The sequence below is a fragment of the Capronia coronata genome (assembly GCF_000585585.1).
Source record: "Capronia coronata CBS 617.96 chromosome Unknown acBCG-supercont1.1, whole genome shotgun sequence".
Lineage (NCBI taxonomy): Eukaryota > Fungi > Ascomycota > Eurotiomycetes > Chaetothyriales > Herpotrichiellaceae > Capronia > Capronia coronata.
In genome coordinates, this window is record NW_006912893.1 from 3128179 (window position 1) to 3145092 (window position 16914).

The 16914-nt window shown below is 54.3% G+C and overlaps 6 protein-coding genes across 6 annotated transcripts; 2 read left to right on the top strand and 4 right to left on the bottom strand.

Annotated features, from left to right (window-relative positions):
* Nucleotides 1-229: 229 nt before the first annotated feature.
* On the top strand, nucleotides 230-1026 carry A1O1_01111 (uncharacterized protein; the record flags this gene model as incomplete). The annotated part of the gene is made up of 2 exons (XM_007722024.1): nucleotides 230-251; nucleotides 320-1026. The coding sequence occupies 2 exons, from the start codon at nucleotides 230-232 to the stop codon at nucleotides 1024-1026; spliced, it is 729 nt and encodes a 242-aa protein (XP_007720214.1).
* Nucleotides 1027-1758: 732 nt separating this feature from the next.
* Nucleotides 1759-2771, bottom strand: A1O1_01112 (uncharacterized protein; the record flags this gene model as incomplete). Its single annotated transcript, XM_007722025.1, has 2 exons — nucleotides 1759-2638; nucleotides 2725-2771. The coding sequence occupies 2 exons, from the start codon at nucleotides 2769-2771 to the stop codon at nucleotides 1759-1761; spliced, it is 927 nt and encodes a 308-aa protein (XP_007720215.1).
* Nucleotides 2772-5414: 2643 nt separating this feature from the next.
* A1O1_01113 (uncharacterized protein) lies at nucleotides 5415-6317 on the bottom strand (the record flags this gene model as incomplete). The annotated part of the gene is made up of 1 exon (XM_007722026.1): nucleotides 5415-6317. One exon carries the CDS (start codon nucleotides 6315-6317, stop codon nucleotides 5415-5417), a length of 903 nt encoding a protein of 300 aa, XP_007720216.1.
* Nucleotides 6318-7242: 925 nt separating this feature from the next.
* Nucleotides 7243-10505, top strand: A1O1_01114 (uncharacterized protein; the record flags this gene model as incomplete). Its single annotated transcript, XM_007722027.1, has 4 exons — nucleotides 7243-7306; nucleotides 7376-7468; nucleotides 7524-9056; nucleotides 9109-10505. 4 exons carry the CDS (start codon nucleotides 7243-7245, stop codon nucleotides 10503-10505), a joined length of 3087 nt encoding a protein of 1028 aa, XP_007720217.1.
* A 969-nt stretch (nucleotides 10506-11474) lies between these two features.
* A1O1_01115 (uncharacterized protein) lies at nucleotides 11475-13436 on the bottom strand (the record flags this gene model as incomplete). Its single annotated transcript, XM_007722028.1, has 1 exon — nucleotides 11475-13436. One exon carries the CDS (start codon nucleotides 13434-13436, stop codon nucleotides 11475-11477), a length of 1962 nt encoding a protein of 653 aa, XP_007720218.1.
* Nucleotides 13437-14531: 1095 nt separating this feature from the next.
* Nucleotides 14532-16256, bottom strand: A1O1_01116 (uncharacterized protein; the record flags this gene model as incomplete). The annotated part of the gene is made up of 1 exon (XM_007722029.1): nucleotides 14532-16256. One exon carries the CDS (start codon nucleotides 16254-16256, stop codon nucleotides 14532-14534), a length of 1725 nt encoding a protein of 574 aa, XP_007720219.1.
* Nucleotides 16257-16914: the final 658 nt, after the last annotated feature.

A 16914-nucleotide genomic window follows, 5' to 3' on the forward strand; every position in this document is an offset into this window, starting at 1 on the left:
CGACACTATTCTCCGCGTCCGAGGACCTCATCGCCTCTTATCATTACCTACCACCTATATCGACTGCTATGCACTGGTTGGACCGCCGATAGAACAAGCGCCACTCCAGGCGACTCTCTTACCTCGACCTGGGTCACTCTAGACTCTCGAGTCCTTTGAACTAAAGAACAGGCTCAGCTTGGTCCTGCCTTCTAGGGCCATCGAACCCTGAGTGTTCTCACCGCACAAAATGTCCGAACTCCCAGATTACTGTAAGCCTCCGCAGCTCTCCTGAAAAGACAACTCGAGGCGTTTAGTTTCTGACTATGATTCCATGCAGATGCGATCCTCGAAGTCGCCCCGTCCGGCTCAGCCGACGACATCAAACGAGCATACAAGAAAGCCGCATTGAAATGGCACCCGGACCGTGTTCCCGTCGACTCGCCTGAACGCACCAAGAGGACGAAAATGTTCCAAAGGATCAACGATGCATACTACGTGCTCAGCGACACGACGAGGCGGAACGAATACGACGAAGCGCGCAGATTCCACGGCACATCGACCTCCGGGTTCGACAATTTCGACTACGATGAAGCCGACCCCGCCGCTGACGAGGAGATCCCTCGCGCCAAACCCAAACCGTCGACCTTCTCGTGGGCGAACATGTTTGGCTTCGGCGGTGCTAAGGCCGGCGGCACGCAGGATCGAGATAGCAGCCAAGAGAACAAATTCGCCAATGATCAGTTTGGATCGGTCTTCGAGGAAATGCTGGGAGAAGACGGCATGGCAGAAGAAGAAGGCGGCAAGAAAGTGCCTACGAAACGGTTCTGGAGTGTTGCGGGAGGCATCGCCGGTGCGGTCATCGGCTTTATTATGGCCGATGTGGTCGGGGCGATTCCTGGAGCTATGGCCGGCGCAAAGGCCGGCGCGATCAGAGACGCAAAGGGCAAGTCTGTCTATGCCGTCTTCCAATCTCTCGAGCAGGATCAAAAATCCAGGATACTGAGTGAGCTCGCGGCGAAATTGTTCAGCGGTGCTATCAGCTGAAGGGAGAGGGTTAGTGTTGGATTGATACGCATCTGGTTGGGTTAGGCCGTCAAACATGATGGTGCGCGGTGTTTTATTGGGAGCATTGCTTATGTCCTTTTCGACAATGGCGACCGTCAATATTGATATTTGTCATCCATGTATTCTCTTGAATTGCTGCCAACGGCAGAGGATGACGACGTAGGAAACCCGCCTCCAGCGAAGTCTGACCCGACATACAACTACTACACAGAACACGTCATCTTGGGCACTGCATCAACGTGGGCACCAACTCCATTCGTCAACTGTTTGTTTCCGATCCCGGTGCTGAATGGTCTTCGGAAGGGTGGAAATGTTTTGTGATTCTTTCCATAGTACTTCACGTTCAGGTAGAATCATGATATTTTCACACCCAAATAATACATCGTGTAGCAGTATCTTTTTACATATTATTGCGTATCATTACAATTCCCAATCGGTCATGAAAGTAAAAGAGTCCGAACCCCGCCGGCTTCAATCAGCTTCACACCCTGTGGCTGACCGGTACAGAACGCCAAGCATGACCACGCTCCAGTCAGCGTGCCTTTCAAGTTCTATCCACGTGAAGCTCATATTACCCTTCCAGAAGTTCTGTGCTTTTGTCATGCAACGACCACGTGCCGTGGTTTTTTGCGCAATCCGATGCAGAAAAGTATAAAGACAAGAGCAGAAGCAAAAGGTATGACCCTCCGCGTTCCTGGGGGAGCGGATTTACTAGACCCTGAACCCGCCGAAGTGCCACCTGCTCTGCCTGCCCGTGTCGGAGTCGTTATTGGGCTGTGCAACGCCAGCACCATTGGTCATGGTGGTACCTCGGTAGCCGGTCGCAAGATCATCTTCGGAACTGGTTCCCTGCTCCTGGTTTGGACCAGCAGAGTCCGAGGTGATGGGCGGGCCGGGCAGGGTCTGGTCGCCGTGACGGCCCTTTTCGAGCTCTGCTTCTCGCCAGCCCTGCGGGACATGGTGCCTCGTCCTCACGCTCGGCAGAAGATCGAGGAGGAAGCTGAGGATGTAGCCGGTGAAGACGAGGGCGACAATCCACTCGAAGACGGCGGCGATGTTCTGGTTGCTGGTGAAGTCGGTACAGACGAAGACGATGGCCAGGATGACCTCGATGATGATGAAGACCAGTTTGACGTAGAAGGAAATCCTGAGGATCCGGTGGTGGCGGTAGTGGATGCCCAGTCGCCAGTACTCGGCACAGATGAACACGGCGGACAGGACGTATCCGGCGATGAAGAGGAGGAGGAACCCGTCGTGCAAGTGCGGATGATGGTACGTGTCGAAGATACTCAGCAAGATGAGGCCCGCGGAGCCGGCCACCGCGAAGATGATGGCGATCACGGACAGCACCTTTTGGGCCACCGACGTGTTGGGCACCAGCCGGCCGGTGTGCCGAAGCCAGCGCTCCGCCATGAAGCCCAGGTCCAGCGACACGGTCGTGATCACGCAGCCCGTGATGAAGAGCGGTTTCAGCCCGTACGCGCCCACATCACTGATGTATGCTATCCGCTGGCCGGACTCCATGGATGGGTAATGAGGATGTCCGATGACTTCCCAGTGAATGAACATGGCGAGCAGCATGGCCAGCCACCTGGAAGATATTCAGTCAGGTTTGATGACACTCGTCAGGTGCGGCATCAGGGCGCGGAAACGGGAAGAAGTGCTACAAGTACATACATGCATGCTGAGACGACTGGGAACATCCAACTGCCTAGATACCACATTTTGAAGGAAGACCTTGTGGTTCGATGGTCGAAAATTGCCCGCCCAGGACGTCAGAGGGATGTTGTGCAGTGTCGAGACCAAAAGAGATAGCAGGGGAGGCGCGATGAGTATGTGGCGACAGGTACCCCGGATAGTGACCGAGGGGAGGAATAACAGAAGGAGGACGTGTGGGATAATCTATAATACCAGCCGGAATGAACTGGTGGATGATGTGGTTATGTGGAAGGTTAGATATAAAGCGTGGTTAACAAAACTTGTATGGCGCCCGCGGACTGGCAGTGAGTGATAAAACATGACTACATCATAAGGTATGGTCGGCAGCGAGGCAGTGCAGGCATGGAAAGGCTACGTAGTATCGACCGCCAACTGTCGAGCTGTCTAGAATCAATGTACGATGATAAATACTACTACTACTACTAGTAACATTGCTAGACGAGCTTTTTCAGTGGGTCTGGAATGCATTGGCCATGCCAGTGTTTGGAATGGATACAGAATACTACAAGGTAACTCTGGAATAGGTACCTAGGTAATAAAGAGGGGAGAAAACAGGGGCACCGTCCTCTGTAGTAGCAACCTGAAGTTTATACTGTGTACATCACCGTATCTACTTCGTACAGTGATCCCCTCCAGAATTACCTTTTACCCATGGACGAAAGGAACGAGAAATAAAAAAACATATTGCAGTGCTAGCGGACGAGGCTTCCCGGATCATGACGGCGGCAAAATGCAGCAGTGGTCAAAACTGCACTGCAGGGGTTTTATATGCACTGCATGCAGTGGCGCCTTGGTCGAAGTCTCTTTTTCGCTTCGGCATTTGATATCTGGCAATCAGAGCCTCAACAGATTCGGTTATCTGCCGTCATGACTCAGCTCGGAGGCGACTGCCAGTGCATTGGTGTGCAGTGACTTCGATACTCCTTAGGCAAGACCACCACATCTATGCTGGTTGTTGATCTCCTTCACGTTGGCTGTTTAGGGTACTCGTACAGTGATGAATGGGTGTTGAAATTCAAGTTGGTCTAGGTTTCTCTTTGTCCTTCCTTTTGAAAGAATATAATACGTCATGGCCCACGTAATCAGGTCAAGTGTTTGCATGCGTTGTTTCGCGCCAATCACTTCCCCAGCCACACTTCGCTTGCCGGTCAGTCCCGCACCACTAGCCCTAGTCCACTATAGCACCGCACTAGTATCTGGGCATGACGACACCCCCGGATTGTGGTTTCCGTTCTGCATCTTCGTTCACTTCGGTGTTGACCACGGGCATATACTACATGGATCAATGTCCCAATGTTCGGACCCGATTTCAAGCCGAATGAACTGATACCGGACACTGCTCATCGCGTCGGTTTACATGCGTGTGCTTAGAGCGAGAAGACCAGCTGCGTGGCCTATCTTAGACCTTGAGCTTGGATGTATCACTAGCCCGGATATATTGCTGCGGGCGCGGTCCACCGGTTGATCTTGTCAGCACTCAATCGGGCCAAGAATGTGCTCTGGGCCGCTGACAAAGATATTGAATATTGCACCGGCAACCCCGATATGTCCAAAACTCGGCAAGTATCAATCTAGACGACCTGTAACATCAACCCCACATTTCCAGGGCCTCGGGACAACCCATTTGAATCGTAGGGCGAAACGAACCTCAGAAACCCAGTGCGGTATCGTTCCTCCTGCTTGGCTGGCGTCGTGGGGAAGAAGGAAAAAGGGAAGTCCTCTCGACTCTCTGCAAGTTCCCTCCACCTCGTGTAATGGGTCAAAAAAACGGCGCAAGCTTCCACGGACCCCAGTCTTCTGATCTCGTCCGTGTACCATCCTGCCAGACGCCAAGAGGGCCGGTACTCCAAGCAGGCAATGTCTAGTATCATGTCGTGAAGGGGATTCAGAGAACCGCCAGCAAGCTCGGCCGCTAGAATGGCGGCAACAACGTTTGGTGCTAGCCAGACTTTCGCTTTGCGCCTCCTAGCTAGATCAAGGATCTGATCTAGACCTGCCAGCTTCGCCGCGTCGATGAGCTGGAACTTCTCCGCCTGAATGACAAAGCTCATGAGTCGGTGAATGGTCTTACTAAACTGGTCTCGATCCTCATTGGCATGCATCTCCAGCTCGGGTAAACGCCCTTGGTAGAGCCAGAAGAGAATCGTCTTGAAACCCTCGCAGTCTGTCGTGTTGTCCAGGAACAATATTTGGCCTTCCCCGAGAATTCCAGCAAGGTATGGCGAGTGCTTCACAAGCACCTTCTTGTGAACATGCCGGACTTTGTCTTCGGGAGTCAGGTAAACCTGCACTGTACCCTCTCCCAGGAGACTATAACTTCTGGTTAGCAAGATCTTGTCCTAACGAACGACGCCACGCACTCATCGAAGTGGTTGACAGCTGACATGTCTCCGTCAAGTGTTTGATTTCTGGAGTGTTCGGACATCTTCAACAATAACCAGGATTGGGATTTCGTAAGGCTGATAGCCACCTTGGAATCTTAGATCCTGAAGATGACTCGGCCAGGAGTTGCGTCCAGCGACACTGGAGTGACATTGCACTATATTCTCCTTTGGGCAGACGAGTCCGTTTGCTCGAAGCCAACAAAGATGCAACCGCCAGTATCTTATAGTCAGCGACCGTAAGGAACAACCTCAAGCTGCCAAGTATCACAGTTTGTTCATGAAACCGGTCTGCACACGAGCTCTCTGTTCGCTCCCTACGCCAATCCTGTCTAGGTAACTCTCCAGGCTGCCATATGTCGAGTCAAGATGCTGAAGCACCTTTTCACAGAAGTCGGGAGGGCAGCCAGCAAACGACTCATCTAAGCCGATGCTGGTGATTTCCTTCATTCTTTCCTCCTTTTCAGGCTCCAATTCGGGTTCCGATTTAACATAGTCTCGACTGATAGCTTCAATATCGATATTGCATAATAGCAGAACCAGAAGGACAACCAATCCCGTTCTGTCCTTGCCCTGGGTGCAGTGGACGAGAACCGGCCAACGCGTCGGCTCAGAAAGTACATCGAAGACCTCCTTGATTTCAGGGCCGCTGTGGTCCAAGGTGTCTATCCCCAGTCCAGTGAGTCCGCGGGGTAGCATCAATTCTTTCCCAATCACAGAGATGCCCTCCGTCCGATAGCCCAAGGCCATGAGGAAGACCAGTTTGGCGAGGCTGGCATACTTCAATTGCCAGATCAAGTGACGTTCAAATCCCTTGCCATTGAGATTTATTTCTGCGTATTGGATCCCTGGTATCTTGATTTGTTCTGGGATGGCATCGGTGGGCGAAGGGATGGCCGCAGACTCTGAGATGGAAGACACGCCCGACCGCTTCTTCGCCGCATTGATATGTTCCGTTTTGGACCGAAGGTCAATGATAGTTTTGATCTTGCAAGTCTTCACGAGGTGCAGGCGGTCTGATGGGCTGATCTCGTCGGGCCGTGCGCTCCTGAACAAAAGACCGGATTTGAGGACTTCTGAGCCAGCAATCCCATTGATGTGTGCTCCCACGTCCCGGAAGTTTAGTAGGTTGTCAAAATGTATCTCCGGAGTTCGGCTGGCATCCTCCATGGTTCGAAGTCATAGGCTTGAGATGGTCACGATCTGGTACAAACACCACACTATCGAGTCATGGTGTACCTCTGATTTGAGCTGTCAGGTCTCACGAAGTTCTACGACATCGAAGTTGGACTAAGGGTTTGGTTGCAAGACCCTTGCCGTTGTGGGGATAAGAGCAGTGATGAGGGTAGACACTGGTAATACGTACGACCCAAATCTGAGAGTCCTTGGTCCAGCGTGCCTACTACGTAAATTTCTTTCGGGGCACGAAAGCATTCCAGTAGAGCGGCACTAGACAAGAGCTGGCAGGTCAATGAGTGCCATTGCAGAAGGGGAGGAATGACTTTGTTTACTTCATCTCTTCAGCTTGCACAACAATCAATAATGATGACGATTGACCTGTGATCGATAGCGATAGCGAGGGCAAAGAGGGTCCTTGCTAGTGCTCTTGGAGCCTAAGGGCCCCATCGTGCCGGTTTGTTAGGCAGCTCGGTAGGTTCCTTAGGCTCCCTAGGGCTCCCTTAAGCCACGACAGGTGCCTAAACAGGCGGAGATGAAGAGCTGGAGCAACCAGCCACAGGGCAGCAACGGGCCCTGTGCTTCTCCCACTCTCCCACTTTCTCTCTGCACCCTTTCATGACGTCGGTGGTTGATGACATACACCTGATGCATGCTCTAGTAGGTCATTATTGATTGAGCGCCTGCGCCCATTGATGGACGGCGCACCACCGCAACAAGCCTGTGCTGTGCGACAACCTATCTTGTTCTTCTTCTTTGCGCGCGACCAAACGTTCTTCTACGATTGTGAGAACTGTATAGTACTATCTTGTTCGCATTCAGTCTTCTCCATGTTGTTGTAGAGCCACCGTTCAGCGCATACCTATCTCCCTCTCGGACCAGCACTCGCTTGCTCCGTGGAGCTCACTAGCCAAGAATCATGTCGACCCTCACCGGCACTCCGCGCAGCGCTCATGGCCCCTCTGACAAACTCGAAGACAAAGGTGAGTCGTCATGACAGAACCAAGGCATCATCCGCGACAAGACAATATACATTGACTGACCTTCTTTAGCGGCCTCTGCAGCTCTTTATGGGGATCACGAAACCTCACCCAAGCACCGCACCCCATCCATCCTTGATGACGACGGACGGCTGTCCTCTGCAAGTAAGTCAACCCCCCACCTGCAACCATCCGATGCAATCGTTGACAGTTCACTCAGGTGCTGCACAGTCGTTGAAATACGCTCGGGCGCAACAATTGCCATCTTATCCATCGACCGGAGGCGTCAAATTGGCCTCGGCCGGAGCAGCCGCAAGTCTCGCAGACTCGAACAAGAAACAGTTTGAGCATTGGAAGCCAGGGACGATTCCGGCGGCAAACCGGGCCGCACACATCGCAAAAGATTACGAGTCGGACCCAGCGTGGAAGCCAGAGCTGAGCCAGGCTGGCTCTCAAGCCGCAATGCTCGCACACAAAGACAGTGCTCCTGTGGAAGTGTGGACGGCGTCCGAAACGGAGCATGGCGCCTCAGCTGCTTCTTCTGCGGTTCAAAACCAGAAATCGCCCCCGGCGATCACAGAGAGACAGTCCTCATCCAGCAATCGACAAAAGGCACTTTTGGCAGCCACTGCGTCAATGTCGAGAGGCCGACGTCGTGCCGAATCCGCTCCCATCAAACCTTTGCAGTCTCCGCCGCAAGCAGGGAGTTCTGGCTGGGCTTTAAAAGCAGCTGAATCCTCCGCTTCCAACTCGCATCGGCAGAAAGCATCGGACCCACCCTTACGAGCGTCCGCTGACTTATCAAGTTTTGATGCCGCTCGCGTTCAGAACATGGCTAAGAACAACATCTCGCGCCAAATGTACACCTCGAATCCTCCAGTGGCGATTGAAGTCGAGGAGAAGAACAGACAAGATACGCTTCGAGCTTCTGCGCTAGCCATGGCCCGGAAGATGTATGCTATTCAACAGGCCCAAATCGATGAGGCTAGAGGAGTTGGTCGTTCCGATAGTCATTACGCTGCCTACACCGCCCGGAGGCGGGCACAATCGGATGCAGCAAGCTTGGCAGCGGCGAAGGAGGAAGTGATACCAAGATACGAAAATCTGGAAGAAGCCGCACGCAAATTGGCACACGAACGGTTGGCCAAACTGCATGACGAGCACGCAGAATATCGTCAATATTATGGGCAACAGACCCCTCCTCTGAAGTCCAGACTCACCTTACGGCGGGGTCGTCGGACATCTAGTTTCCAGGAGGACAGTGATTCAGATGAGGAGCAGTCACGAAAAATTCGAGCGCAGATGTCGTTGTTCCAAGGGAAATTGGCCGATGTGGACAACAAGAAACGACAGGCTGACCGAGACGCCCTCTTAGCCATTGCTCATAAAAATGTGACAGCCCGTATGAATGCGATCGACGAGAAATTGTTCTCCGAGACCGGCAGAACCACACCACAACAACGAGAACTATGGGAACGACAAGCACGAGAACGAGCTCAACGCGAGAGTGACGAGAGACTGATTCATGCAGGCAAAGTCCACATTGGCGGTGGGAAATACCTCGATCAATCCGAGATTGATGCCATTGCCAAGGCCAGATTGCAGCCGACGCTGGACGAGATCACGGAAAAGGCGGAGCAACAACGGGCCAGAGATGAAGAAATCAGGCTCGAACAAGAACGAGTCAAGGCCGAACAGATGACAGAAAAACAACGACTGGCAGATATCAAAGCCGAGCAAAAAGCGGCAGCAGGTAAGTTGAGGAAAGCTTGTGGTGGAAATGGTTGCGCTAACATGTCCATCAGGCCGCGAAAAGGCCGATGCTAAGGCTCACAAGGCCGGAGAGAAACGGGCTCAACAAGAACAGAGAAGTGCGGAAAAGGAACGGCACCGAGCAGAAAAGGAAGAGAAGAGACAGCCAGGAGCTGTCAAAACTCGCTTGCTCCCAGGTTTCCTTGCTAAGGGAGTCGGAACTGGTGCTGCGGTTGTAGCAACCGGGGGAGCTACCGCTGCTGGTGCTGTCGCAGCTGGCGTGGAGGAGCCCGTCGGAGACACTGTGCACGACAAAGTTACAATGGGACATGGCGAAGGTGCTCATACTGTGACGGCTGGCAGAGAGGAAGTGGCTACGACAGACCCACATGAGGAAGTGCCTGCGACAGACGCACAAGTGGCTGCACAAGACGGTGCACCAGCTCCATTGGATCCCATCGCTATCCAACCGCAGGAACCGACATCTCCAAATTCACCCTCCAAACGAGATTCGAGGGTGAAGTCCTGGTTTAAGAGAATCAGGGGTGGAAGCAGGCCTGAAAATGACTTGCATGACAAGCCCGACGCGGCAGGAACACCACTCGAGGTACATGACGCTGTGACCACCACTGAACCGGCCAAGACCAGCGAGGAAGAAGACAAGCCTCGGTCCGAGTCCATCCGTGATGTCGCCCTCGCCGGTCGAAGTGATGCCGAAACCGACGACATGTATGGCGCATCACCTAAGCCTGATGGCCGAGTCTCACCAGTCCCCGGTGAAGCAACAGCCTCAGGGTCTGGTCCGGGTCCAGCAGTTGCGGAAATCGACCATAGGAGCAGCTCGATCAGTTCAGTGTCTGGCTCATCCGTGCTAAGTGAGGAGCCACACGTGATTGCCGCGGATGCGGCTTCGTCGCGGTATTCCGCCGACCACACATCCAAAGGAGACTCGGGAGTTGACCAAGTGGGAACGCTCTCGGACACCGAGTCAGAACCTCGAGGAAGGAAAGGATTCCGGGAGAGATTCCTGAGCACCATCATTCCAGGAAGCCTCAGCCACAAGGAAAAAGACAAGCCGAAATCCACAGCTGATGGAACGGCCGTGGCAACAGCAGGATCGACGAGCGCCCCCATTCCAGAAGACGGACATGTATCGCCCGATGCAGAACCATCGAATACAACGCAAGATGGTAAAGAACCATCGACGCCGACGACTCAGGGGCAGACCAACGGTGACAATGCTGATGACGATGACGACGACGACGACGATGAAGATTTCGAAGAGGCCCGCGACACGTTTGACGAGGAGCGTCTAGCCCCGCCGCCCAAGCTGGTCGACATGGCGGGTGCGAAGACTTCGGAGACGCCACGCATCGTCGACGTCGGCAGCCCTACGAGCAAGACCCAGAGCACCAGTCCCGCGGGGAGTCGGTTTACGGAGGAATTGTAAGGAAGACCATGCAGGCAAACAGACAGAATACATTCTGTGAGATTGAACGGAGAGATTGAATCCGTCTGTGCGTGAGGCCGACGTCGAAGTCGATCGTGCGGGTAGGTCCGGCAACTTGGAGACCAGACTTGAGTGCAGTCTACGGCTACGGACAGAGTCGGTACAGGAAGCAGGAACTAGGGACTAGGAACTGGGGACTAGGAACTGGGTACTGGGGACTGGGTACTGGGGACTGGGTACTGGGGACTGGGTACTGGGGACTGGGTACTGAGGACTGCGATGGATATGTGCTTGTTACTTCGTACTTGCTTCACGTGTTTATCTGTTGGGGCGGTACTATGCAGTGGTTATTGGTGCCTGTGCTATATGATCCTCCTTCGAATGTCGGCGTTCGCGGTACTTGCTGTACTTGCGGTACTATGCTGCGATCGGTTGTGTAATGCAATATCGGATTGGAATGGATTGCATTTCCATGTTTCAGTCTCTCGTCACTGCTATGTATGTGCTTGAACTATGATTTTTCCCTTCCCTGCTTTGTCTTGCCCGAGATACTAGCATGTATTGCTCCGTTGGATTGACAGTATAATACTTTTGTTTACTCCAGCTTGCTGCCCTGACTCTCTCTCTCTCTTCATGGTGCGAAGATAAAAGAGACAAGTCTGAAATTCTTTCAAGTGGTTGAAATAGTGCTCAGATCGTACGTGCATGCCATGCCAATCATATCATGTCCGTATCCGTCGAGCCGTATCCAAATCGTCGCTCTTCGATTCTTTCAAATCATCATACATCCAGAAAGAGCGGCGCCCCAGGGGCCATTCTTACCATCCATGCATGATATATATACATCCAGGGCCGTCAGAACTATTCGTCGGTCTGTCTGTCCGTCTGTCCGTCTGTCCGTCTGTCCGTCTGGCCAAGGTCTCCGGGCCTCCTAAGGCACTCTCGTGCCGAAAGCCGGTATGGATAAAATTACAATTTGACTTTCCCTGCCTTGAGCTCCTCCCACTCCTTCGGTCCGAACGGTTCATACCTCTCGGCGTCCGGACGGAGATAGAACAGCCTATCGGTTTTCACTTGGGCGGGATCGACGCCTTCGAGCCTCAACACGTGTTTCTGCTGCTTGTTGTTCCCCGTGGTGGCCATGACGGAGGCAGTGACACGCAGGAACACGGGCACGGCGTACTTGGGCAGGCTGTTGCGGGCGAAAGCGGCCAGACTCTCCAGCAAGGTTGCGGGGATAGGTGGAGGTGGAGGAGAGGCTCCGGTGGGATGCGTCGCCACGTCTTTCAACAAGACTGCCGCACAGCCGGCGCGGCCGTCGTGGTTGGGGAGCTGGACGCCGTAGACGTTGGCTTCGAGGACGGCGGGGTGTTGGCCGAGCAGCTGGGCGACTTCGGCGGTGGAGACGTTCTCGCTGCGCCAGCGGAAGGTGTCGCCGATGCGGTCGGAGAACCACATGCGGTAGTCTGCGTCGAAGCGGACGATGTCGCCGGTGCGGAACCAGGCGTCGTCCCGGGCGAGCACGTGGCGCAGGATCTTCGACGCGCTGGCGGCCGCGTTGCCAAAGTAGCCCTGGTACTTGGCGCCGATATCTTTGGGGTCGATTCGGTACAGGAGCTCGCCTGGTTCGTTGGGGCGGACGGCAACACAGAGCCCGGTCTTGGGGTCGCGGTAGGGCGACTCTGTTTTCCAATCGACCTTCACGATCGTCTGTAGCGAGTCGGCGACGAGTTTGCCTAGGAGACCCACGGAGCCGATGGCGCCGGACGAGAAGGTGTTGCGCGACAGATTGAAGGCCGCGCCGATGGATTCGGTCGCGCCGTAGAACTCGGCGATGGTCTCGACGCCGAACCGGCTGCGGAACCGGTCCCAGATGTCGGGGCGCAGGCCGTTGCCGAAGGCCAGACGCACGCGGTGTCTGGTCCGGTCGTCGGGGCGGGGAGGCGTGGTGAGCAGATATCGAAGCGTCTCTCCGACATATTGGATCACGGTCGCGTCGGCTGCCACGACTTCGTCCCAGAACGTCGTGGCGGAGAACTTGTGTCCGAGAACCAGCGTGCTGGCTTGGCCTAGACAGCAATGGAAGCCCATGATGAAGGCGGACGAATGGTACAGTGGCATGGAGGTATAGTAGCGGTCTGGCTTCGAACATGTCACAGCACGAAGACCAATCCACCGTGACACAATCCCGGATCCGTAGATCATTCGGTGCCAGGGCACAATGGCGGCCTTGGGAAGTCCCGTGGTGCCCGAGGTGGAAATCAACACCGCAGGCGAGCGGCCGCTGACGCCGGCTCTAGTGGAGTCCGGGGCTCGGTACGGTGGGAAGTATTTGAGCGACGACTGCAGTCCGGGATGCAGCACGAGCACCTCGAGAGGAAAAGCATCGTTGCGGAAGTTGGGGTTCCGGAGGGCTTCCTCCGTGTCTGGGGTGAGCACTTTCGCCGCGATTTCGGGATCGACGATCAACAGTCTCGCGCTGGACGTGCGCACGCTGTGCACAAAAGGCGTCGAGACCAAATTGTAGTTTATGAACGCGGGCACGGCGCCCAAAGACCACAGGGCCAGCGTCAAGAAGATGAATTGCGGGCTGTTCATGAGATCGAGGGCAATGATCTCGCCGGGGAGCACCGAGTGTCGGCAATGAAGATAGCCGGCGTAGCGGAGAACGGAGTCGTAGGTTTCTCGGAACGTCCATGTCTTGCCTTGGTAGATGATGAATGGCTGGTCAGCGATCCGGGGTGTCTGGGCATGCTCTTCAAGCAGGTAGAAAGAGTTGACCCGATCTGCCCGTTCTCGTCGCTCAAAGGCGAGGCGGGATCCGACCAATGCCCGCAGCAGGTGGAGGTCGACCGAGACTCTCCAGCGAGCATTGAGATATGCCAGCCCGGCTAGGGTCGCTGGTATGGCAAGGGCAGTAGCAGCGTCCATATCGTGAACCGTAGACAGTCAGCCAGCGAGGCCAACTGTAGGTGTCGGGGGCGCTTCAAGTGGTGCACTTGCGGTGCAGACACGACTTGTATGAAATGTTATACAGCCTGGAGGATCTAGTCAGAGGTCAGATTCATGACTATACGCAATACATTCTTCACCTTAGGCTGCTGAGGACATTCAAGGTGAGGGCGGAGGAACGGAAACAGGCATCAACTGACCGAGGCATCCCGCAGCATTCCAGCCAGCCAATCAGAATGGGAGATGAACCATCACCACTGCATCGCTGACAGCCTTGTCGGACTCGAGAGAGATGATGAAGGAGATGGAGAAGAAGATGGAGACATTGACATGCCCTTGTATTGTCTGGTTACAGGGCATCATAGCCCTACCAAGACAAACATTGTATTATACTATGTCGAAGTGAGCAAGTACTATAGCCCAAACATCGAAACCTGGTCAAGCATATCTAGTTGTAGGATCCCTCAGTTACCTTAGTATCGCGGTGAACCATGTAAGCGACCAGGCTATTGGAACACATTGCATCAAGTCAGAGGCACACCATTTCTTTGTTTGTAGAAACTGCTTAAAGACAGATCCCGAAGGATCTGAACCATGAAGCTGGCCTGCTGCTTCCCGCTCCTGCGACTGCAGCCTGCAACCTGCAACCTGCAACCAGCGGATGATTGAACTGCTTCAGTGACAGCCAGCATACTAGTAGTATCTGCAATCAAATATACATACATGTTCCTGACTCTGGAGCTGATGGCCACAAAGAAAGAGAAGATCCGGATCGGGACTGAGCAACGGGCGGGATCAATATCAAAGCTGGTACCTACCGTGGCATGCATGTCTCATCAGTGTCGACCATGTGAAGCGCATTGCTGGTAAAGACGTGAGACACAGGAGGCCAGTCAATTAAACACGACAGAACTGTGGAAGGCGGGCCTCGAATAGTACTCAGCAGCTCCATTTGCGGGAGGGATCCCTGATCAAAGTGAGTACGTAGCAACAATTGAAATTGAGTCATGACGGTCGTGAATAGGTGTGTCGCGTATGTCGACTCCAGTGCAACAAGAACTTCTCCAGGACTTTTCAGTCAAGTGCTTTCCAGCCATAGTCCCCATCGACATTGGTCCAGTCGTTGTTTTGAAAAGCCCGCTCCCAGCCCAACATGACAGCCAGAATGCGGCACGCGTGGCTCGACACTCCGCAAACGACCTTATCGCTCTGCGCCAGCACGGCCAGGTCCAGCAGATACGCTCGGCCCAGCAATTCTCTCAACCGCAAAGCTTCTTTAGTGGGATCCGTTCGGTAATCTCGACCACCACTACCGTCGACCTGTTGGGTCGAAGATTGCGGAAGACTCTCTCTCGAATACGATGTCTCCGCCTTCGTCGGCGCGCCAGCCGGAAGACCCAGGCTCCAGAACACGTCTTTGAAGAACCCGCCTTCCCACCCCAGCCCACTGCCCAGACTCTTCTTGCTGGCCAGCGAGATGCGCTGCTGCGCGCGAACCGTGTCCGGCAGGTCGAGGTTGTCGTACATTTCGGCGTCGTCGGACGCGAGAATCAGCTTCCACCGCTCCGACTGGCCGACCAGTTTGCGCGCCATAGACAAATATCTGTCCGGAGGGAGGTAGCCGAGCTGGTAGGCGAATTCGTAGGGGTGTCGATCGCCGCGGCGGATGTGGATGCCCAATAGACCATTCTCTTGTCGATCACCTTCTCCTTCTCCGTCTCTGTCCCCGACTGCTGCGGATGGGTTGGTTTTTGTCAGTGTTCCCGTTCTAAGTTTCATCGTCCGCGTGCGCACGTAGTCGTCGTCGTCCTTGCGGAGCTTGAACAGAGCTTCGTAGCCGGTTCGTGCCATGGCGAAGATTTCGCGCTGAGAGTACTGCCGACGAAAGGATTCGCCGAATGTCCATTTCGTCGTGGTCGCCGCCGAAACAACGACATGTTTGGCTTGATGGGGACAGGGCACGCGGTGCGACGGAACAGGCGGCCGACATGGCGGTGGAGTCGGTGGGATGAAGAACGTACTGTAGTTGCCATAAGGAAAGTTCGAGTCGTCGATGAAGAAAGACCGGTTCTCGCGCTCGGCCAGGCCGTATGAGAGCCATATACCCAGCAGGGCTGATCCGAGTCCCGCATCAGTAGCGTCCAGAACATATGTCAGAGTGCTGTTGCACACGGGCAGAGAGGTCTGCTGAGGAGTGGCGGTGGAATCAACATTCTTCTTCTCTGCTCCTGTAGGAAGAAAATGGCGAGCCTGAGCTTCGTCCACGTCGAGATAATTGGGGTCGTGTCGCATGTAGTCCTGTTGTTGGCTTTTTTGGCTGGACCGACGTCGACCGGCGACATGGCCAGCCACATTCTCTGCCTGGGAACACAGATCTGCATATTCAGACGACGGCAAAGGAAAGCCGCGACTCGGAGGGATCCAGACCGTCCAATGCCGTTTGCCTTTGCCGTCCATCAATGCCAGTGGTGTTGGACGATCCGGCAACTCGAGCGCCTCACCACCCTCATAGACATTTCCGAGCGACGTCAGGACGGCGGAGTCAGTCGAGTGAGGGTCCACCTTCTTGCCAGACGTCGCGAGGTAGTAGACTCCAATCAGCAGCGACAGCCATAGCAACGCTCGGACAAACCGGCGCGAATTGAGCTTGGGAGGCTTCTTGCCGTGGCGGGGAAGAATCGACGGAAGGGAAGGCGACGGGATCGGGGTCGACGGCAGCAGACTTTTGATGGAGAGATATCGTTCCGGACCGGCCAGTTTTAGCGGTTGAGGAGGGGTGGCGCGGCTGGACAAGAGCATATTCTTTCCATTCTTGCGCTGCGCTTGCGGCTGCGGCTTTTCATGGTCTTGCTTGGACCGGAGAGCCTTCATTCGACGAAGATCAGGTATGTTCCATATGATGGTGAGTGTTTGGCGAGGAGCTGAGAAGTCTGAATCCAGCAGAGGTGGTCTCACCGCCGTCGAAGAAATATCAACCCCGAAACGCTATGCAATGTTCTGGTCGATATCGGTATGCTTGGAAACGGCCGTCAAGGGAATCGATAGAAAGGAAGACAGAGAAAAGGGCGGGTGGTAGTAGTACGTAGGAGTGGTGGTGGTGGTGGTGGTGGTAGTAGTGAGAAGGGAAAATGCAGAAGATGCTGGGCAAACACGGGGCCTGCGGTGATGATGATGAACAACAAATAATAATACGACGACAAACAACAACAATAATAATTCGATGACCTTAGTCCTTAGTAAGGTAGATAGGTAGGTACCTCAGTTGAGATACGAATCGAAGAATCGAATAAAGGAATGATGTGCAGCAGGGCAGAAAGAAGGGGAAAAGGCCGACAGGTAAATCGGGCTGGAGGGTCCACAAGTGGACGTCAAGACACACGGTGGGAGTTGCAGTGTGATCTGTGTGACACTGGCGGGTGCGTGGGCATCGAGTAGAAGAAGTGAGATGAACTGTATA